We start from the raw sequence: 24,200 nt of genomic DNA, 5'->3' as shown, positions 1-24,200 counted from the left end.
GTGAGATGTGTTAGTGGTTTTCCTCCTGTGTGTGTTAACTGTGTTAATGCATTAAATCCCTTGTTTCACACTTTTCCCAAACTGTCAACAAAGTATGTCTAATGGCTTGGCGCCTTTAACCTTTACAGTTGGTATCCTTCAAAATTAAATAAAAAAAAAACCAACCTATTTTATAATTCTTAGATTTGTATTTAAAATTAAGAATTCTCAGGATAATTTGTAGTTTAATTTAAGATAAGGACAGATTTTTTTTTTTTACAAATACATTTTCAGACAGTCCAAAATTGTGTGCACCTTTTTATTTAAATCTCTCTTTCTCTCTCTGCGTGTGTGTGTGTGTGTGTGTGTGTGTATATATATATATATATATATATATATATATATATATATATATATATATATATACACACACACACATATCTCAACAAAATAATGGTCTTCTCTTGTTCCATGGGACAGAAGTACTGATACACAGATACTGTACAATTTTCTGAAATTGGCAGACGACAACATTTTTATCTAATCAAATTTGACACAGTCACTCAGAGTACACAGATCCCACTATTTGCATACAAACTTTAAAAAGTCAATTTTCCATAGTATGTCCACTAAAAGAAATCAGTTAAACACAAGTGATTTTTTTGGGGGGATAAATTAACTTTTTTTCTTCCCTCCCCTAATGCAGGTGGTTCACTTGACGTGTACAAAAGGATTCCAGAGCATGTCCTGGGAAGAATTGCTGTGGCAGTAAGTTTAACTGTATATGATGTGAAATGTATACAGTTGTAGTTGGAGGTTTGCATATACTCATCATGGGCATGATTGTCATGTTATTTTGTAATTTATTTTTAGTATTCCTTTTTGAGTGTGGAAGGATTATGTAACATATGCACAAAAGTATGTGTGTGTGTACATATATAAAAAAAGAAAATCATCCATCCATTCATTTTTTACCTCTTTTCCGGGTTGGGTCGCGGGGCAAGTAGCTTCAGCAGGGATACCCAGACTTCCCTTTCTCCAGCCACTTTTTCCAACTCTTCCAGAGGGATCCCAGTCTCCAGCGTGTCCTGAGTCGTCCCCGGGGTCTCTTTCCGGTGGGACGTGGCCGGAACACCTCACAAGGGAGGTGTCCGGGAGGCATCCGAATCAGATGAATCATTAAAAAATCATACATTGTGATTTCTGGATTTTTCTTTTTAGATTATCTCTCTCACAATGGACATGCACCTACGATGAAAATTTCAGACCCCCTCCATGATTTCCAAGTGGGAGACCTTGCAAAATAGCTGGGTGTTCAAATACTCATTTTCTTCTCACTGGAAATTTTTTGTCTCTAGTTACGAAAGAAATTCAGAATACAAAAGGGAACGTAAACAACCTGAACTGTATCTTGGTTTGAAAGGAGGGTTGGGGGGCTTGTAACGGATTAGGGTATTTACATGTAAAATGTGTGTCTACTTACAACAGTTTCACATTATGAAATGACTTCTGGAATGGATTAATTTCATAAGTAGAGGTACCACTGTATACAAAATACACATGAAAAACATCTTTAATTAAAAAAAAAATCCTTGACTATGTCTGATCCAGTGGTTCTCAACTGTTGTTAGCCTATTTTCCTATTTTTTTCAAAACTACAATCCACCTAAGAACAACAATACTTTGGGGGTGGGTTGTAGAAATAACTTCTGACAACATCTATAGTATATTTTTAAGCACCATCTCAAATTAGTGAGACAATAACGATAGCATATTTCCAGCTCTGACACTGGGAAGCCAGAAGCTAACCTACATTGTGCAGTATTTGTTTAGCGAATAAACTAGTAGCTGTAGTACAAGTGCATTGGATGTCCCTTTCCCAATACATTCAGAACTTGCTTTGCCTCTGTGTATGGAACTAAAAAGAAAAAAAACAAACGATACAAATACATGTAGTTTTTTTACTAGCTCTCTGCTACCCACCCAAAATAGGCCTGTGACCCACTTTTGGGTCCTAACCACACTGGAAGAAAAATTTTTAAATCATTTTCAGGCTAAAATTAACATAACATGTATGCCAATGATAATGATATGAGTATAGTGAGTGAGTTTGTAGCTTTCCGCTACAACTATATGAATTCCATCAGTATTAAATTAGTAAGGCGAAAGGCGTGACTGAGTCAAAATTTTTAATCAACACTACAAGATAATTTGTCATTTAATATAGAAAATGGGTTTTTGGATTAAAGTAGAAGAAAAGAAACGTGTCAAAAGATTAATTAGCCTCTATTAGGTGCAGTCTTTACAACAGCTGTTTTGCTGATTGCCCCCATCCATTTTTTTATCCTCTGTTATGCCTAGTCCTTTTATAATAATGGCCTTGGTGTTGATATGCGAGTGTTGTATTTGAACAATCACTACCATTCTGAGGTCTCTGTTCCTCTTTTCTAACTCCCCTTCTCAAAACTTGTCTGTAATCAAAGACAGCTTTTGAGACTGTGTTAATTCACTAATTTACAACTTTGCCTGTCTTTCAACATCCCAACTTTTAAGTATCATGCAGCAGGAGCCAACCCTTTACACATTACAATTTTTAAGGGTGAATGTCCTCATAACATTTCTTTGGCATTTTAGATGGTCAAAGAGCTTTGCAACATACCCCCACTGCTAGTTGTGTATTTGTTTTTACAAGTGCAGTACATTTGTACATTTTCCACTCTGTGGTGTTAAAATGTTGTACTAACCGCACTTTTTAATACTGTTCAAGATAGACACTCTAACTCAAGTAGTATCTGCACTAAGTGACAAATTTGACAAAGGTTTACAGAGCCAAAATTTTGACTAATGAAAGAATCTGTGTGTAAACGTGGGAACTTCTTTAATGCCTCTCTGTCTTGAATCAACTACGCAACCTTGAATAATTCAATTCTCATTATGGCCAGTTAGCGACATTTCCCACCATAAAAAGAAACTAGGTAGTGGAATCAAGACATTCAGTTATTTGGCTGTCTTCGTAAAACTTTAAATGGATAACTGACAAAAATTACTACACATCACAATTTGTGAATCTACTATTTAAAAGAGAGTGTAGTTGAATGATGTAATTATGTTTGTATTTTTTTTTTTTTTGACAGGTAGTAAAAGGCCTAACATACCTGTGGAGCTTAAAAATACTTCACAGAGGTGAGCACAATTGGGTTTGGAATTTGTGTTGGTAAAAGGAGCCAAGTTAATAAAGATCAGTGGCAGATTGCTGATGTTGCAGTTGTATCAAGCAGTTTGTCTCTGCAGATGTCAAGCCGTCCAATATGCTGGTAAACACCCGAGGACAAGTCAAGCTATGCGACTTTGGTGTCAGCACTCAGGTACACTGTTGTTTGTTGAATGTTACTGAAAGATTGGGGTTTGAGGGGGGGAGAGAGAGAGAGACTTCTCTACACTGCACAGTCCTTTGTCTATGGTCAAGCTTTCAATCACTGCATTCTTTCCAGACCCAGTGCTTTCCCAAGGGTCTGTCTCATACATTCATATTCCCCCAGCCTATTGTTCTACACACTTCAAAAGTATCACATAGGTATGACCGCATACAGAACTGTGAAGCCTCATTGATATGCATTCAAGAAATGTAGAGAAAGCGTGGGTGGGAGACGATGAAACCCTTGTCAATGCGTTTTTTTCCTCAGCATGTAGTATGCATATCTGTGTGTGCCTATGGAGAGCATTTTTTTCATATAACCATCTGGGATTTTGTCTGAACATCAGCCCAGATTTATATAGATGCAGAATTATTATTTTCTAACTTCAAATTTTTTGTAGGTTCTCAGTTGAAATAGTCACTTTCTGTTATTACAACACAGTGTACTCATCTGCGTTCTAAATGGAAAACAGCCATTTGGGAATTACTTATCACCGTCATCAAACGCATTCCATGCACGCACTTAAACGCACACGCGCGCACACCTACATACATGTGTTTAGGAGTGTTCAGAAGAACCCACACCATTTCCTTAAAACGTCAAAATATTTCAATTCACTGATTCATTCTTTCATTCATCTTCCATTCCGCTTACCCTCACTCATGGTGTGGGTGTACTGGAGCCCAGCTATCTTCAAGCAACACAAGGTACACCTTGAATTGGTCACCAGCCAGTCGCAGGGCACTCATAAACAAACCGTCATACGCACTCACATTCATGGCTAAGGGCAAATTAGAGTTGTCAATTAAGCTACCCTACATGTTTTTGGGATGTGGTAGGAACCCCGTGTACGCAGACAAAACACGAAGCCACAGGGCAAACTCCTCAGAGGCGGTGCCGGGATTTGAACCCTCCTCAGAACTGTGATGCAGATGCGCTAACCTTGCCGTCATATTTCAATTCATCCATCCATACATCCATTATCTGAGCTGCTTGTTCTCACAACGCTTGCGAGATAGCTGGAGCCTATCCCAGCTATCTTCGAGCAGGAGGCGGGGTACACCCTGAACTGGTTGTCAGCCAGTTTAATCTATTAAATTAATGTCAGTTTTCATTCTCAAATGTCATCATCATTCATGGCTTTGATCCTTCTCATTTACAGTTGGTAAATTCAATTGCCAAAACATATGTGGGAACAAATGCATATATGGCGGTAAGTGAACCTTAACTATCATACCTTTTCTCTGACTGAGAGGTTTTAACCATGTCCATGACGGAATTTGAAAAAAAATGTATTATATGATTTGCACACAGCCAGAACGAATATCAGGGGAACAGTATGGTATCCATGCAGATGTCTGGAGTGTTGGAATCTCTTTCATGGAGGTATGACAATAAATGTCTGACTGAGATTCATAGGCATGTGCGTATGTGTTTTAATTCTCATGAGAGCTAATGATGATGTAGTGATGCAGTTTTCATTGGTCCCCAAGGTCTTCTAAAGTGGCTGAGTGACACGTTTTCAAATCTAATTTAAATTTCAATATCCCACTCTTTTCACTTGTCTGCCCACTCTGCTTATTGATTCTCAATCTGTTTATTGCCACAGTTGAACAAATTATTTTCGCTTCTGCCTCGGGTTTTTGTGTCTATCACGTTTATTGTCATTACAAGTCTAATAATAAAACAGAACACAGAAAAGGAGTCGTGTCAAAATTATTGACATGAACTCTGTGGTTTTATCTAACCATTTTACTAGTCCTGTTTTATTTAATGTATCATTACTGTGAATACATGAAATTACTTGCACAACCTTTCAATTTATTATTTGATAGATATATCTTTACCTATCGACATCATATACAGCAAAACATTCATTCATCCATCCTAGTGACCTAAATGTCAGGACACATTTCACCCACCAAAGAATCATACATCATCACGTTAACAGTGTACTTATACTGACTCTACTATTTGAACTGTGCTTGTGCACACTGGTCAAGTCACCAAAAGTCTGGCTATATTATGTTCTTAAGACCCGTATACTTCTCCAGGCCTGAAAGATGTGGCCCTATTGCAATTTATATATTTTATGTTGAAACAATAGCTCCTCTCGCTATCCACCTCACACAGTAGAAGTAAACACAATGACAGGAGGAGGACGGAGAATCCGCCAAATCCCCGGCATGGTTTAAATGGTTCCATGTATCAGTCTGATAGTTCTGCCTTCAACATCAGGATTCACAGATTTTGGTAACCAACAGGCAAGAAACTGCAGAATGACATCCCTGCGGACAGACCGAAGATACCTCCCATCGTGCAGGCTCCGGATGAGGAGACACTGAAGTTACATTTTAAATGTTAAAAAGACTAAAAGACAACAGGACAGAATGGGGGGAATGAAGGACAATAAGAAACAATAGACTGGGATCAAATTATTTTTTAAATAATGAATTGATAAATTAAGTTTTAAATAAATGACAGAATAGATAAGAAATAAGTTAAAAGTTCAACCAAATATTTGAGTCTTGAATCTCCTTTTAAAAACATCAACAGACGCTGTGGCAGGCTACTCCAAAGCAGCTGGCCTTAGTGGCCTTTCAATTGAAATTATTAAAAGGCTGGTGTCAGAGAATCTCAAGGCACACGAAGGTTGATATAATTAAAGCATATCAGATAAGTATCATGGCCCCAAGACCGTTAAGATATTTAAAAACTAGTAAAATAACATTCAAAATCACCCATCCAACCATCCCTTCCGCACTCTTTATTCTGTTAAGGGTCATGAAGGACTGGGAGCCCATCCTAGCTGACTTTTGGCGAGAGACGAGATACACCAATTGAGCAACAGTCAGAATGTATTACTTAAGGGCCATGATGAATTATTTTGTAAATTTTCTCAAGAATACAAACTAATATTCACTTGCATGTTCTCCTGTTCTTCATATAGTTGGCTCTCGGAATGTTTCCCTATCCACAGGTGAGTTCTTCAGTCCATTATCCATTACCATTATTAGTCCAAAGTAGAAAAACACTCAAGGAAATTGTTTTTGTTTAGTACTCGTTTAATTTCAGGCGTTTGTGGTGACATTTTATTTTTTTAAATTATGATTAGATAAATCCCACGAAGTGACCGTCATTACTTTCAAGCATAAAGAATATACCGTTCTAATCCATGCACATACACATATTGTTGTCTGAAACCCTGTGAAAGGGAAAAAATATTGAAAATGAAAATTGTGTATTTGCCTGACTGTATGCACTCTTTGTTTGCGGATGTAGTTATAGAATTTTAGTGTCAAACAAATGGTAAATAGAACTCCACAAACATGAAAACAAAATTGTCACCATCCAAGTGAACAATGAAGGATTCCAAATTTGCATTAGATGTCTTCTAGAAAGCCAAGGCGGAAGAGGTTTGTGTCAATGAGATTGCCCCTTAAATTTTTTTTTAGGAAAAGTTATACACGCTATCTTTGATTTGAGTGCAGCATTTCCTCTCATTACATTACCTTAAGTCCTGCTCAGATGTAATTGCCGACCACAGAACTGACTTCCCAATCTCATCAGATCTTAATTAGCCTTTCAAATGGGTTTAACTCAATAATCTCTAGTTGAGCAATCTGATTCTGGTTACCTTAGCTTCCATTTTAGGCCACTGCACGAAATGCAAGCCCGTGGTTTCTATCTAAATAGTTTCCAACCTGTTAAACAGTACATACAGTTATGATCTACCGTATCAAAAGCTACAGAGATCCAACAAGACCACGATTGACACCGTTCCTGAGTCAGTATCCAACCTTATAACATTTAGCACTTTGATAAGAGCAGAGTCTGTACGGTGATGAGTTCAGAAAGCTGACTGAAATTTAAATTCAAGAAATTGCTGAGTTGGTTAAAAATAACTTTCTGAATAATCTTAGTTTTGAAAGGGAGATTTGAGATCTGTCTATAGCTTGATAACATGGAAGCGTCCAGCATTCTATTTTTTTAAAAGAGGCTTAATGGCAGCTGCTTTAAGGGATTTAGGAAACTCGCCTGACTGAAGTGACCAATTGGTTATTTGCTGCAAATCAGCTACCACAGACTTTGCAATAGCTTTGAAGAAGTCTGATGTTATTGACTTGAGACTAATTCATGGTTTCAGCTGCTGACCTGTTTTCGGTGCAGTTTTTTTGTCAACTATCAAATTCTAACATAGTAATAATTTTTTTTCCTTGATGGCTTCAGATCTATAATAATTTTATTATTTTGTTTATTTGTTCTGATATCTAACCTGATGGATTCTATTTTTTCCACTAAAACAAGCAAATTCATTGCATTTATCTGCTCTTAGAAGTTCTGGTGCTATCTGATTCGTGATATGTGAGCTTGTCAATCAAAGCAAACAAAGTGCAAGTATTGTTGAAGTTCTTACTGATTATTTCAGAAAAGTGTTGCTGTCGAGCTCACGGTTAAAATTACAAAGACTTTGTCTACATAGGTCATCGTCAATTTAGAGTTTAGTTTGATTTAGAGCTCTTTAACATCATTGTGTTCCTCCATGGTGTTCTAAGTTGCCTCAAGATTGTCTTTGTTTTAATAGGAGCGAGAGCATTCATGACATCTGAGATTTTACAGATTAAATTTTCCATAAACTGTTATCTGCTGTCAACTGTTTCAGTATTCACAATTTGTGACACAGTTATGATCTCCATAAACTTAGTGACGGTATTCTTATTTATGTACCTTTTCTTAATAGACAAAGAGGTTGTCTGAACTTTTGGAAAAATCTATACTTCAAAGAACACACAAAAATATTCAGAAATAATCATATCCATTATGTTAATTGATTGGATTTCAACATCTTTAAAGGTGAGTAGGTCTAAGATGTGACCTTGAGTGTGGGTAGGACTTTTAATATGTTGATCAAATGCGTCTAGTATACTCTTTAGATCTGTTGTCATCATGAATGTTAACATCTCCTGTTATGACAAAATAGTTGTAATCAGTATAATTAACTGACACCAGTTCTAAAAAAATCCTCCATATATCTTTTAAATGTCTTGTAGGTCTACAAATTATTAAAAAAAAATCTTTGAGTTACCTTTTACCTGCATCTTCCTCTCTAACACCAACTGCCCACATGTCTTCCCTCACAACATCCCTCAACCATATCTTTGGTCTTCCTCTCGCTCTTTTGCCTGAGAGCTCCATCGTCAGCACGCTTCTACTAATATACTCCCTCTCTCGCCTCTGGAGATGTCCAAACCATCGAAATCTGCTCTCTCGAACCTTGTCTCCAAAACATCAAACTTTGACTGTATCTCTAATGATTTTATTTCTAATCTTAGCCAACCTACTCACTCCTAGAGAGAACCTCTACATCTTCATTTCTGCCACCTCCAGCTCTTCTTCCTGTTGTCTCTTCAGCGTCACCACCTTTATTCTGTACAACATGGCTGGCCTCACCAATCAGGGTTCGCACGCGGCCCTAAGTCCCTAAAAACCCCTAAATTTTCGAAGGTGCATTTAGGGGCTCCTAAAGGTCCTTAAAATCCGCGAAAACCGGTCAAGCCCCTAAAAAGGCCTTAAATTAAAAAAATATCAAAGGGAGGACCTCTACCGCCAAAATTCTCCCTAAAAAAGAAATAAATCTTTTATGTAAAAAAAAAATAGCGATCCGTCTGGCGTCCAAATCAGCCGGAAATTGTCAACGGAAGTCTCCGTGTTGACAACTAGTCGCCATCTTGTCGATATTCCATTGTTTTTTTCGGTGAGTAGGCATTTCACTTGGTCTTCGTTACGACGTAGCGTAGTTCTTTCATCGATCCAACTTGTATCACGGGGAAGTGCATTTTTCAAGAAGCTTGGGTTGAAAGTAAGGAGTTTGGGAGCTGGGTTCGTCGAGATCCAAAAAACAGGAGACACGCTGATTTGGCGAAGATTCTCATCTTCCGTTGGTATGAATCTGTTTCTAAAATATCAAGATAGTGAAGCAGCAACTTCAGGCAGTGGTACTAGCAGTGCATGTGCACTAGGGATCGCAAAAAAACGCTTACTTTCATAACCGTTTTAACCGAACAGCTATACCAAAAAAACCATTAACCGGTTTTAAAACCGGTACCATTGTGGTGTTACATAATTCGCCCGCGGGACCTCGAGTTGGGGTGCAGGGTTCCGCACCGACTGTTTTTGTTGTTGCTCTTCCGGAGTGACGAGTTCACAGAGTTCCCCCCGTTATGCGAGTAGTGTTTTCATGTCTGCCAATAAAACAAGTTTTGTTCCTGTGCCCGACACTCCGCCTCCGACTCCTTTTCTCCGGCGCTACACCATCGATTGTTAATTTGCTCTGCGGTAATGGGCTAGTTTGTATACAATATTGACAAACAAGCTTGTTGAATGTGGCTTTCAACAACGCACTCGTGTAAGTTAAATTTTTGTTAGTTTTTTTGTAAAAATGTTTTAATGTTAACGTTCTTCTTTTGGACTTTCAGAAAGGGCATGAAAGTATACCGAGCGTTTCCTCGATGCCATGTTTGTTGTTTCTTTGATTTAACTGAATATTCTTTTGAGTCCAACTTTACTCTAACAGCGAAACTTGAAAAAAGTGGAAATGATGTTGAAAAAATTGCGCAATTTGGAGTACCGTAACCGGAAGAAATGAGTGGAAATGTTAACCGATTTCGAAAGTCCGATTACGGTTTCGGTTTAAAAAAACAAAACAAAACCGGTTATAACCGGTTATTTGTAATCGGTTGCGATCCCTATTGCGCACCTACAGTTGTCCAGCCAGAAGTCAGGCTTTATGAACGTAGTTCAAAACACGAAGACGGACTCGTTAAAGGCAGAGATTATGTGGACTTTAAAAGTGATCTGCAGCGATTACAGTTACAAATCTTGTGAGAATAATTCGAAAGTGTTTGCAGTCATGTTCCCAGACAGTGACATTGCTAAAAACGACCACTGTGGGGAAAGGAAGACTTCGTACCTGGCTACATTTGGCATCGCTGCCCACTTTTCATCTCTACTGCCTCAAAGCCAAAAAAGCCAGAATAGAGACTGACATATCTACGCTTATTGAGAAGGCTGACAGGCTGTGTGAGGAGGCAGAAGAAAAGAGGAATCTGAGGTTTATCACCGAGCAATGGACAAGAGAGCCACTTTGGCACCTGTGCAGCAACAAATAGAGGAGGCACTGGGTAGGCTCAAGGAGCTAGAGTAGGCGTGCTGAAACAGACATCAGTAGAAGACATTTGTCTATATAGTTGCAATTGTAGTTACAATCTGTTTTGGTCATATCAATGAGAACTACCACAAGGGTCGACAGGTGATCACTGTCACAGGTACTGAAATACTGGAACATTTGATGAACCAAGAACGGTTGATGGCACCATTGGGGGTGAGTCTTTTTTCCTTACTCTTGATTTCCTACAATGGCCCTAAATTTTTCGTGTTGGCCCTAAATTTTTTCCGTGTCAGCCCCTAAGAATGCCCCTAAAAAGCCCTTAAATTTTTTGGGTCAGACTGAGTATGAACCCTGCCAATGTTTTATAACTTTTGCCCTTCCCAGCTGACTCTTCCAACCTGCGCGGACCCATTTCTTCACTTTCTTACCACATTCGCCATTGCTCTGGACTGTTGAAGCCAAGTATTTGACGTCAATCACCCTCTCTATTTCTTTTCCCTGGAGTCTAACTCCTTCCCCTCCACCCCTCTCATTCACGCACATATATTCTGTTTTATTTCGACTAATCGTCAATCGCCTGTGAATGCTTCCATCTTTCTAATTGTTCCTCCACATGCTCCCTGGTTTCACTGTGGATTACAATGTCATCTGCGATCATCATGGTCCAAGGGAATTCTAGTCTCACCTCATCTGTCACCCTGTCCATTACCACAGCAAACAGGAAGGGGCTGAGAGGTCATCCCTGATGCAGTCCCAACCTCCACCTTAAATTCTTCTGTCACACCTCACCACTGTTTTGCAGCCCTAATACATATCCTGTACTACTTTGACATATTTCTCCACCACACCAGACTTGTGCATGCAGTACCACAGTTCCTCTCTTGGTACTCTCTCATAGGTTTTCTCTAGATCAACAAAGACACAATGTAGCTCCTTCTGACCTTCTGTGTACGTTTTCACAAGTATTCTCAAGGCAAATAATGCATCTGTGGTGGTACTCTTTTCTTGGCATGAAACCATACTGTTACTCGCCGATACTTACGCATGTCTTGAGTAGAGCCTCGACTCTTTCACTCTTCATTGTGTTGCTCATCAACTTTATTACTCTATAGTTCCCACAGCTCTGCATATCGACTGTTTTTAAAAATGGGTACTAGCACAATATTCCTCCATTCTTTGGGCATCTTCTTGGCCGCTAGTATTCTGTTGAATATGTTAGTCAAAACTCCACAGCCACCTCTCCAAAATGCTTCCATACCCCCACAGGTATGTCATCAGGACCAACTGCCGTTCCATTTTTCATCCTCTTTAGTGCCTTTGTCCCCCTTGGTAATCATTGTCACTTCCTGGTTGTTCACACTTGCCTCTCCTACTCTTCCTTCTCTCATTTTCTTCATTCATCAACTTCTCAAAGTATTCTTTCCATCTATTCAGAACACTACTGGCACCCCTCAACACATTTCCATCTCTATCCTTAATTACTCTTACCTGCTGCAGATCCTTCCCATCTGTATCCCTCTGTCTGGCCAACCTAAAGAGGTCCTTTTCTCCTTATTTCATGTCCAACCTGGTGTACATGTTTTCATATGGCTCTTGTTTTAACCTTCGCCATGTTCTTCCCGTACCTGCGTGGGAGTTCTCCGGGCACTCCGGTTTTCTCCCTCATTCCAAAAACATGCAACATTAATTGGACACTCTAAATTGCCCCTACATGTGATTGTGAGTGCGGCTGTTTGTCTCAATGTGCCCTGCGATTGGCTGGCAACCAGTTCAGGGTGTACCCTGCCTCCTGCCCATTGACAGCTGGGATAGGCTCCAGCACTCCCGTGAACCTTGTGAGGATAAGTGGCTAATAAAATGGATGGATGGAATAAAACCCATATGGAACCTTTAATAACCAGTGATGCTGGTCACACTTTAAACATACTCCAAAATGCTGCCATTTTGTGTACCGAACAATGTAATGTTATTTTTCCCAGGAAAGTAAGTAGAATATAGTTACTTCTTCGAAGCAACAACAGTTACTTTTGAGTCTTTCATGTCTCTCACAAAGTACTAGATTATGGACTATGATTTGAACAAAGAACTATCCAGCTATTCAATAGAGTTTGTGGACCTACATCATCAAATCACGTCACTGGCCGGAAATATGTTTTACAGCATGACGCTCAGAGTTTTGTCCAATACCATTAAACATTTAGAACAATGGTCCGTAAGCTTGTTGGAGGTACCGATCCCCACCAGTTTCAAATGCACATTCACCAAACCCAACTTTAGTGTAAAATAAAATTATTTTTTCAAATTCAAGTCATATAGTTTTTCTACTGGTGCTCAAAATGAATCGGGCAGAACAAAACGAATATAGTGCATGAACTCACAACAAATTACATACCTAAAAATCAGTTTGACTTCTGCTGTTGCTTTTGAGAGACCAGTTCACATATGCGTGGCTTCACCTTGGCAAATGCTACTCTCATGTCATTTTTACAGCAAAGTCTGTTCGTTTTCTTTGTTTTTATGTCCAGCATTCTCGAAAAAGATTGCTCGCAAAGATATGTTGTATAAAAAGGTATAATATCTCCAGGGCTTTCTTGGCTATAACGGGATACTTTTCCAATTGTTGACACCAAAATGTTGAGAGCAATGCTGTTCTGAAGAGTTGCTGTTGAACCTGGCTCTGCTAAAGTTCAATGATTTCGTCAAGGTATTCATCATTGACTTCTGCTATCTCAACATCAAACATGAATATCTGTCTCACCCATGCTGGATATAAGTTTCGTACAGGGAAGTATCCCATCGAGAGATTTTGCAAGCTCATCGAAGTGCGTGGGAAATGCTTGTTTCACTTCCATGAGTACAGAAATGTCACCAATTCCAGACACATCTTTGATCTTACATACACAATTGTCAAGAAGGAGAAAGTTTTCAGTAATTGTTCTCTGTTCGTCATTTCCATAAAAGTAGCTTCTTTTTTTTTTTTTTTAAAGCCTTCAGGTTTTCTTCTGCTTCCACAATGTTGACTCCATCCCCCTGCATCTGCTGATTAAGGTGTTTAAGAGCTGTGAATATATCAGCCATGTATGCTAAAATGAAAATGAACTCAATTTTTTTGAAGCAATCTGAATAACAATGTTGGTGCTTTTCCAAAAACAAGGCTAATTCCAAACGCAAGGCAAAAACACGATTCAGCACCTGTCCCCGGAAAAAGCAGCGAACATTAGAATGGTACAGAAGTACCTCGAACCCAATGCCCATTTCTTTACACAGGTCACTGAAGATTCGGTGCCTCAGAGCACTATTTCACACATAGTTCACACATTCCACTCCAGTTTTTAATACTTCTATCATTTTTGGGGGCAATTTTTTATTCGCCAATGCATGTCTGTGTAGAATACAATGCCTAAAAATGATGTATGGTGCATCGGCTTTTACTAGCGCACCAAAACCAGACATTCTTCCCAGCATGACTGGAGCTCCGTCCATACAAACTGCAAAAGCCATATCCCTTGAAAGATTATTGTTTCTGAAGAAGTCATCCACAAGCTTCTTCACATCGGCTGCCTTAGTTGTTGTTGTAAGAGGCTTACAAAATAAAAAATTCTCTTATATGATGTCGTCTTTCACATACCGCACAAACAAGCAAGCTGTTTTAGATTGGCAACATCTGTGGTCTTGTCGAGTTGAAGTCTGAATTTAACCAGGCTTGAAATCAGGTCTACTAGACTACTTGAGCCAAGATGTCTTTAATCATGTCCTCTATTATGTCACTAATAGTGTCATTTGAAAGAGGAATTTGCGATAATCTACCTTCGGCCGGTGTTCTGAGCATCTGATTCGCCATCTTTAACGCACCTGGTTGGTGTTTTACCAATTGTGTGTGGCTTGCCCTGCTTTGCAATAAGGTACGCGAATTCATACAATGCTGTGAGGATCGATTTGTTAACGGGTACAAATCCAAGAGCAGGTAGAGTGGCCTTTTCATCGAATCTGGCTCTCTTCACCTTGAATTCAGCAAGCGTTGTGTTCTTATATTCAGCCATCTAGATGCAGCTTTTTGAAGTGTTCCTTTAGTTTTGCCGATGCATGGGAAAAATTTTATTTTTATTTTTATTAGTATAAAAATATTTGCTGTTCCTTTTTTTATTTACACATTAATGATACATTTTTCAGGAGTTGGTTGACATGATGATTAGGAGAAAGGTTGATCATGGAGTAGATGGGAAGAGAAATGGAGGAGGGGTTATTTAAAAGGAAGAGCTGGCTAAGAATGTCTTGGAGGTGAAAAGAGTATCAGATCGAGTGATGAGAGTAAAATTTGAAATTGAGTGTGTTATGTATAATGTGGTTAACAGCGATGCCCCACATGTAGGATGTGACCTAGAGTTGAAAGAGAAATTCTGGAAGGAACTAGATGAAGTAGTTCTGAGCATCCCAGACAGCGAGAGAGTTGTGATTGGTGCAGTTTGTAATGGACATATTGGTAAAGGAAACAGGGGCGATGAAGCAGTGATGGGTAAGTACGGCATCCAGGAAAGGAACTTTGAGGGACAGATGGTGGTGGACTTTGCAAAAAGGATGGAGATGGCTGTAGTGAACACTTATTTCCAGAAGAGGGAGGAACATATAGTGACCTACAAGAGCGGAGGTAGAACCACGCAGGTCAATTATATTTTGTGCAGACGATGTAATCTGAAGGAGGTTACTGACTGTAAAATAGTGATAGGGGAGAGTGTAGCTCGACAGCATGGGACGGTAGTGTGTAGATGACTCTGGTGGTGGGTAGGAAGATTAAGAAGACAAAGGTAGAGCAGAGAACCATGTGGTGGAAGCTGAGAAAGGAAGAATGTTGTGCAGCCTTCCGGAAAGAGGTGAGACAGGCTCTCGATGGACAGCAGAAACTCCCGGAAGACTGGACTACAACAGCCAAGGTAATCAGAGAGACAGGCAGGAGAGTACTTTGTGTGTCTTTCGGTAGGAAAGGGGAGAAGGAGACTTGGTGGTGGAACCCCAAAATACAGGGAGTCATACAAGGAAAGAGATTAGCAAAGAAGAAGTGGGACACTGAGAGGACTGAGGAGAGGCGAAAGAAGTACATTGAGATGCGACATAGGGCAAAGGTAGAGGTGGCAAAGGCTAAACAAGAGGCATATGAAGACATGGACACCAGGTTGGACACGAAAGAAGGAGAAAAGGATGGCCAGACAGAGGGAAAGAGATGGGAAGGATGTACAGCAGATAAGGGTGATTAAGGATAGAGATGGAAATGTGTTGACTGGTGCCAGTAGTGTGCTAAATAGATGGAAAGAATACTTTGAGAAGTTGATGAATGAAGAAAATGAGAGAGAAGGAAGAGTTGAAGAGGCAAGTGTGAAGGACCAGGAAGTTGCAATGATTACTAAGGGGGAAGTCAGAAAGGCACTACAAAGGATGAAAAATGCAAAGGCAGTTGGTCCTGATGACATACCGGTGGAGGTATGGAAGCAATTTGGTGAGATGGCTGTGGAGTTTTTGACCAACTTATTCAACAGAATACTAGCGGGCGAAAAGATGCCTGAAGAATGGAGCAAAAGTGTTCTAGTTCCCATTTTTATGAACAAAGGCGATGTTCAGAGCTGTGGGAATTATAGAGGAATAAAGTTGATGAGCCACACAATTAAGTTATGGGAAAGAGTAATGGAGGGTAGACTCAGGACAGAAGTAAGTATCTGCGAACAACAGTATGGTTTCATGCCAAGAAAGAGTACCACAGATGCATTATTTGTCTTGAGAATGCTAGTTGAAAAGTACAGAGAAGGTCAGAAGGAGCGACATTGTGTCTTTGTGACTCTTGAGAAAGCCTATGACAGAGTACCAAGAGAGGAACTGTGGTACTGCATGCGTAAGTCTGGTGTGGCAGAGAAGTATGTTAAAATAGTACAGGACATGTATGATGGCTGCAGAACAATGGTGAGGTGTGCCTTAGGTGTGACAGAAGAATTTAAGGTGGAGGTGGGACTGCATCAGGGATCAGATCTGAGCCCCTTCCTGTTTGCAGTGGTAATGGATAAGCTGACAGATGAGGTTAGACTGGAATCCCCTTGGACCATGATGTTCGTAGATGATATTGTTATCTGCAGTGAAAGCAGGGAGCATGCAGAGGAACAATTAGAAAGATGGAGACATGCACTGGAAAGGAGAGGAATGAATATTAGCCAAAGTAATACAGAATATATGTGCGTGAATGAGAAAGGTGGAGGGGGAAGAGTGAGGCTACAGGGAGAAGAGATAGCGAGGGTGGAGGACTTCAAATTTTTCGGGTCAACAATCCAAAGCAATTGTGAGTGTGGTAAGGAAGTGAAGAAACAGGTCCAAGCAGGTTGGAACAGCTGGCGGAAGGTGTCTGGTGTGTTATTTGACAGAAGAGTGTCTGCTAAGATGAAGGGCAAAGTTTACAAAACAGTGGTGAGGCCGGCCATCATGTACGGATTAGAGACGGTGGCACTGAAGAAACAACAGGAAGCAGAACTGGAAGTAGCAGAAATGAAGATGCTGAGGTTCTCGCTTGGAGTGAACAGCTTAGATAGGATTAGAAATGAGCTCATTAGAGGGACAGCCAAAGTTGGATGTTTTGGAGACAAGATTCGAGAGAGCAGACTTCGATGGTTTGGACATGTTCAGAGGCGAGAGAGTGAGTATATTGGTGGAAGGGTGCTGAGTATGGAGCTGCCAGGCAAAAGAGCGAGAGGAAGACCAAAGAGAAGGTTTATGGATGTGGTGAGGGAAGACATGATGGCAGTTGGGGTTAGAGAGAAAGATGCAGGAGATAGGCTAAGATGGAAAAAGATGACACGCTGTGGCGATCCCTAACGGGACAAGCCGAAAGGAAAAGAAGAAGAATTAATGATACATTTTTACTGCCATGTTCATTTCACAGTGCATTGTGTGTTAATTATTCATAATTAATGATCGATGAGGTCATACTGTAAATCATCATCCAATAAATACTGACTTATTGAAGGACTTGGAAAACTTGTTTTAAAAAATATTTAAAATGAAAAGTGAAAACTTTCAACTTCGTTCTGTAGTCCGGACTATGAAATTGTTTAACGTGCTGCACGGCTGACATCATGTCAGTAAGTGCTGCTCCCCATGTCAATCACCCACAGCTAGTTAAACAGTTGCGTCATCTTGCAACCTTTTCTTGCCCATATAATGGTGTAAGCACTGGTGTGTGCATGCTTGCACAAACGCATGCGCACACCGTTGCCTTCATGGACCACAATCGGCATGCATCAGTTAGAGTTGTTAGAGGAGTACTGAGAATGGTTTACTTGTTTGTTTAGATACTAATTATCCTGTGTGTTGTGTCTGATCTGGATGCCTCCCGGATACCTCCTTGGTGAGGTTATCCGGGCACGTCCTACCGGAAAGAGATCTCAGGGACGACCCAGAACACGCTGGAGAGACTGTTTCTCAGCTGGCCTGGAAACACCTGGGGATCCCTCCGGTAGAGCTGGATGAACTGGCTGGGGGAAGTCTGGGCATCCCTGCTAAAGCTTAAGATTGGTTGATGTTTGTATGTACTGTGTTGGCACGTAAAGTCTCCACTAAGTTGCTCATTTAATTTGCAAAGCAAATTTATTCATACACCATATTTCATACACTTAAGTAACTCAATGTGCTTTACATGATTAAAAGCATTTAAAACAAAGGCGGAAAAATGTCTTCAACTCCAGTAATATTTAAGTTATTAGTCCGTTTTTATGACTGAGTTTTGAAACTTGTGTGGCATACATTAAAAGTAATTGGTACAGTTAAGATAATGCTTTTTTGTGCTGTTGATAATTGATAATCCTGCCACTTGCCAGCTGCCGAAATGCTCTAAACAGTTACTTTTTTCTTACATAATTACTTTTGAGGTCACGTGTTACTTTTTCAAGGTAACTATAATACCGTACATTTTTTGTTTTTGTTTGGTTTTTTTTTTTTTTTTTTTTTTTTTTTTTTGCAAATGTGTTTTCATACCAAGAAACCAATATAGCCCATGTGGTCCAACTTTTCAAATGCCACACAAAAACCATTTGAGGGTCATATTTTTCTAAAATAACTGTCCTAAAATAAGACTAACTTTAGGTCTGTTGGATTATGGCCATCAATATTTTCTATTAGTTTTTCTCCTTTGTTGAATTGAAATGCAATTACGATAAATGTATTTTTCTGAAGTTAACAGTGTTCCTGTCCGTGTCAATTATTTCATCCTGTCATCCACTAAAATCTATTTAAATTTAACCATGTTGTTTTTTATGACAAATATCATACGATTAAAATGGGATAAGATTAATTGCACAGCCTCTAATTAAATTAATTTTTTTTTTATCATTTTCCCCCTCTTCTATTTATAGTTGTACTGTTATATGCATGTTTTTCTTCTGTCAATGCACTTTGTAAACATGTTTTTGTGATATATAGACACATTTATTATTACTAGTTACACATCCATGATGTAGTCCTTGTAATTTCCAGTTCTTGATCATGCTTTTGAAGTACAGCAATACGGAAAGCCTAAAAAGTCTTAGTGCGTGTCTTAGTGTCATGCAGCTTTGTAATCTCTTAATTTTTCTCAGCCTCCATATGGTACTGCAGACCGATCACCTGCAGGCTGTTGCAGAGTGGTCTGGCAAGAGTACTTAGATCTAGCAAGTTAGGTGCAGCTAGCCAAGATCCTAAGGCCCACGATGTCATTTTTACAGACATTGGCACAGCTCTACTTACAAACCCCCCCACTACAATTTCACTGGTACCATTTTAATACAGACTGAGATTTGTTTTTTTCAGGCTGTACTGTAGTCTAATGAAAGATACAGTATAGCTTTTTTCTGACCATTTTAAATTTCTGAAAGGCCAAGAGCATCACCTTTTTTTCCACCATAAACTGTAGTTGAATGTGTGTGAATGCGGGCTCACAGTGGCTCCCAACATGAGTTGATTCTTGTTTGTCATGATCAAAGCTTTCTTTCAGGAGTTAATGGAGTTCTTGCCGCAGCAACCAAAAAGGACACTAGTGTACGATTACATGTGTACAGCCAGCAGCACTTTTGGTTCAGACTGAGCTCTTTTTTTTTTTTTTTTCCAAGCTTCATTCAATGGGGTGTTGGTGTACTCTATATTTTGACTTTATATAGCTATCCTGAGCAAGGTCTTAATTTGTCATAGTATAATGCTTGAGCATATGTGTAAAAGGTCATACAAAACAGTGGAGAAGGCAGTATACATAGCATAGCAGTGGGTAAGAAATCTTATCCAAAACATTAAGTTGCAACGAAAACTCATATTGAAGGAAATGTTGTGCAGGGACAACCTGTTCAGCTTACATAAACTTCAATGCTCATGTTCATATTCGGGTGATAAACATCATTGATTTACAAACTGTCTTAAGGAAAAGAAAGATATGGAGTAGATCACTTTTGATACGCCCCTTCCCTGTGCAAAAATAAGCGTTTGGTTATGCCTGAATTGGTTTGTGTTCCACAATACAATTTCAACCTCTGAAGCAGTATGCAATTTGGTCCAAGTAATTATTTCAGGACAAATTACTTTTACTTTGTTGCTTTTAATGTGTCTGAATCAGGCAAAAGTGGGTATGGAGGCAGTTTAAGAGTCTCTAGATGTTTACAATGTGTGGGAACCTGTATTTAATTGAGTGAATCAATAAGTGTTATTATACTCTGAGTTTCATAACAAACATTTTTATAAGAATCAGTTTAGCTCAGCCTAGATCTTGGAACAGACACCGTCATTTACACAATATACAAAGTTCTGTTGTTAGAAAAGTTGTCTTTTACTAAGGTGACCATATAAATAGAACGAGTCAAACAGCGGAAGGCATTGTTGCGTCGTCTGTTTTATCCAAATTTTAAAAACAGGGACCCGTACATATTCATGGTCTATTCATTGTCTTTTGCTAAGGCCAAAACTATAAAATTTTTGCTTTGGAGCCATCTTGTGGAATCTTGCTTCTATCAATCCATCCATTTTCTTAGCCACTTACCCTCACAAGGGTCGCAGGGCATGCTGGAGCCTATCTGAGCTGTCAAGGGGCAGGAGGCAGGGTACACCCTGAACTGGTTGCCAGTCAGTCGCAGGGCACACAGAGACAAACAGCTGCACCAACAATCACACGCAGGGGCAATTTAGAGTGTTGCATGTTTTTGGGATGTGGAAGGAAACTGCAGTTCCCGGAGAAAACCCATGCAGGCACGGGGCAGAAAATGCAAACTCCACTCAGCGAGGGCTAGGATTAAACCCGAGTCCTCAGCACTGTGAGGCCAAGGCTTTCCAGCTGCTCCACTGTGCCGCCATCTTGTTTCGATATATAATCTTTAATTCATTGATGGTGTACTTTCATGTTTTATTGGCAGTCCTTGAACGCAAGGCAAAAAACCCAAACGTTTCTCCTGATGAATTGGCTAACTTAATCTGGTCAGCAAAGTTGAGTTTGCATTACAATTTTACTGTTTCCTAACATTTTGACTTGAAGTGCAAGTGTGCATATTTGCCCACTGGTGATGTCACATTCACAAATGAGTTAAAGGTATCTGAAAATTGCTGCAGTGAAAATTTGATGGACTATTAGAGGTGAGGGGGCCATCCGTTGCCAGCTGATTGTTCGTTATACAGTGGTACCTCTACTCACGAAAAATTCATGTTACAAAACGCCTCCGCGGAAAACTCTAGTTACAAAGGCAAATTCAGCGTACGAAAAGAAAACATCGGACCTGGACATTCCACCGAACGTAAACATCCTTTATCGTGGTTTGTGTGGCGCGATAGAGCTGCTCTCCCATTAGCCATCACTGTAACATTTTCCTGTCATCTCACCCACTAGGAGGCACAGCAATCTTTACTCGTATTGCTTTTCATTTCCCTTGCATACACAACTGTCGCTGAATCACACTAGCACACTGGAAAAGTACAACTCTTTTGTGAGTTTTTCTTTTTTTGGGGGGAGTTTATTCATCTTTATTCACCATGGACCCCAAGAAACTTTAGTGGAATTAAGTGGCGTGGATGCGGACATTTGTACATTTCCTCTCAGCTGTCAAACGTTTGCCTCCTTCTCCATCCCCCAGGATGACTTTTGCTTGTTCAATCACCCTTCTCTTTGCATAGTCTCCCAATGCTAAAGGTAAGTGGACACAACTTTTAATACTCTTTACATTATGTATTTTGAATGCTTATTTTTGGCAGGGGGATCGGGGGCTTGGAATGGATTATGTTATTTACATGTAAAATAGACTTTAAATTAGAAAAAAATCACCTTACGAAACGACTTCTGGAATGGATTTTAATTTTCCCAAGTAGAGGCACGACTGTATTAAATAATTGGCCATTTGCATGTAAATTACTGTATCGTACAACATTTTGGATTTTTGGTGCCCCCCCCCAAACTCCCAGTACAGTACAGTTATTGTCAATCAATTAACATAAATAAATGAATAAATAAATGGAGGCTGGATAATGTTAGGAACAAGTTTTAAATCCTATCCAAATTTCCCTCGATGCTGCGCTTGTTCTCGTTTTGACTAATTGCGAATTGAGGTGGGTAACTTTGAGGAGCGTCAAAGAAATATTGTGCTTCCTTTATTCCGAATCCGTTGCTGTAGTGGAACAGCTCGATAAAAATAAATAAATAAATAACTGTTAACTGTATCATAAGCCATAACTTTTTGGAAATGATGCAACATGTTTTTCACATCTGTATTTGAGGAGCCTTTGCCATTCCTCCTTGACGTTCCACCCCAGTTCTGTCAGGCTGGATGGTGAACATTGGTGTACAGCCATTTCAGGTCTCTGAAGAGATGCTCAATTGGGTTAAAGTCAGGGCTCTGGCTGAGCCATTCGAGAGCAGTCACATAGTTGTTCTAAAGCGACTCCATTATTTTAGCTGTGTGCTTGGGGTAATTGTCTTGTTGGAAAGTAACCCTTCAGCCTAGTCTGAATTTCTGAGCACTCTAGAGAAGGTTTTCATTATGGATATCCTTGAACTTGGCCGCATTCATCTTTCTGTTGATTGGAACCAGTTGTCCTGACCCTGCAGGACCATGATGATTCACTGTTGGGATTGTATTTGATAAGTGATGAGCAGTGCCTGATTTTCTCCACACGTAACACTTAGAATTAAAGCCAAAAAGTTTTATTTTGGGCTCAAGAGTCCAAAGCAAACATGGTGAAGCAGCATTTAGCTACTATGCTGCACACAAATGGAATAAGTTGCCAACAGAGGTAACGTCAGGCCCAAGTTTGAATGTTTTTACATCCAGGTTGAAAATTTTACTTTCCGTTTTGCATATGCTGTCCAAGTTTGTCATTGATGATCATGGCTGATAATTTGTTTTTCCTTTATTCATATTTTCACTCTGCTGAACTCTTGATTTCTAGAATGTAAATTAAAGCCAAAAATTGCAATGGGGACGTGCCTGGGAGTATTTGTTCCAGAGTTTAGCTCGCTGTTTAGCTAAGACTCATGTTAGGTAAGACAGATGTACAGTGGTAGCTCGATTTATGAAATTAATTCGTTCCGTGAGTCGTTTCGTAACATCAATTTTTCGTGAGTAGAAGCGCTTAGCACAAGCCCCCCAAAATGCATCATGGAGGATGGGAGGAGGCAAACAGTTGAAAGCTGAAATAAAACATTCATACGAATATACGCACGTAAACAATTCCACTAGTTTCTTGGGGCTCATAGTGAAGAAAGATGAATGATGCAAAAACACAAACAAAAAAACTGTTGAAACGTTGTACTTTACCAATGTGTGCTCGCATGTAACAGCATGTGATAGTAGTGTGTGATTCAGTGACGCTTGAGTGTCCAAGGGAAATGAAAAGCAAGAATGGTGTCCCTCCGAGCCAATGGGATGCCGGGAAGATGCAACAGCAATAGCCATTGGGAAAACAGCTTTATCGCACCACTTTCAAACCAAAATACAGGGTGTTTACGTTCGGTGGAATTTGGGAGCTGCGAATCCTGTGGCCATTTTTGCCTCTCATATCCTGAACTTTCCCTCGTAACAAATTTTTTTCTGAGGAAGCGTTTCGTAACCTGAATTCTTGATCACTAGAACCATTCATAAGTAGAGGTACCACTGTATTTGTAACTATTAAAATGGTTTACTTCTTTTTAAACTTGAAAATGTTAAGAATGTTTCTTAAACAATGTCTGTGCAATTTAGAATATGGGGTTTTATGATACAGTGGGGCAAAAATGTTTTTCGTCAACAAATTAAACCACTTAAAAAGGTGCAAGAGGCCTATAATTTTCATCAGTGGTGTACCTCACCTATGAGACAAAATGAGGAAAAAAAGTGAAGAAAATCACAATTTTTTTTTTCTTTAAAAGAATTTATTGCCAAATCGTGGTGGAAAACAAGTATTTGGTTCCCGACAAATAAGCAAGATTTCTGGCTCTCATTGAACCTGCTGCTCCGAAAGATTATGCTTTGAAACTCTTTTTTTTTTTAAATATTATTTTGTCAATTAAAAATGTATCCTGAATCCAAACATATTGGAGGCCAGCATCATGAATCGACTTTCAAGTTCCACTGTGTTATGTGTTGGCACTTGGAGCATCCTCATTTTGACATCTGGTCATGCCGATTCTA

At 39.5% G+C, this 24,200-nt stretch overlaps 1 protein-coding gene and 1 long non-coding RNA gene across 8 annotated transcripts in view; one reads left to right on the top strand and one right to left on the bottom strand.

The window, feature by feature from the left end:
- map2k5 (mitogen-activated protein kinase kinase 5) overlaps window positions 1–24,200 on the top strand; it is a 122,283-nt gene that overhangs the window by 54,763 nt on the left and 43,320 nt on the right. For 6 of the 7 annotated variants that reach the window (XM_061815415.1, XM_061815413.1, XM_061815416.1 and 3 more), the window contains exons 12-17: window positions 686–747; window positions 3,114–3,162; window positions 3,271–3,344; window positions 4,558–4,608; window positions 4,710–4,781; window positions 6,346–6,375. In XM_061815415.1, coding sequence (XP_061671399.1) covers window positions 686–747; window positions 3,114–3,162; window positions 3,271–3,344; window positions 4,558–4,608; window positions 4,710–4,781; window positions 6,346–6,375 — 338 coding nt within the window. Of the gene's footprint in view, window positions 1–685; window positions 748–3,113; window positions 3,163–3,270; window positions 3,345–4,557; window positions 4,609–4,709; window positions 4,782–6,345; window positions 6,376–21,671; window positions 21,728–24,200 lie in introns of all 7 variants that reach the window. The other variant, XR_009794332.1, reaches the window with a different exon arrangement.
- LOC133498491 (uncharacterized) overlaps window positions 1–24,200 on the bottom strand; it is a 37,134-nt gene that overhangs the window by 8,675 nt on the left and 4,259 nt on the right. Inside the window, exon 2 of the long non-coding RNA XR_009794333.1 lies at window positions 955–1,087. This is a non-coding gene — a long non-coding RNA (uncharacterized LOC133498491). The remainder of the gene's footprint in view (window positions 1–954; window positions 1,088–24,200) is intronic.

This window comes from Syngnathoides biaculeatus, chromosome 3 (assembly GCF_019802595.1).
Source record: "Syngnathoides biaculeatus isolate LvHL_M chromosome 3, ASM1980259v1, whole genome shotgun sequence".
Classification (NCBI taxonomy): domain Eukaryota; kingdom Metazoa; phylum Chordata; class Actinopteri; order Syngnathiformes; family Syngnathidae; genus Syngnathoides; species Syngnathoides biaculeatus.
This window is presented reverse-complemented; position numbering and strand designations above follow the sequence as displayed.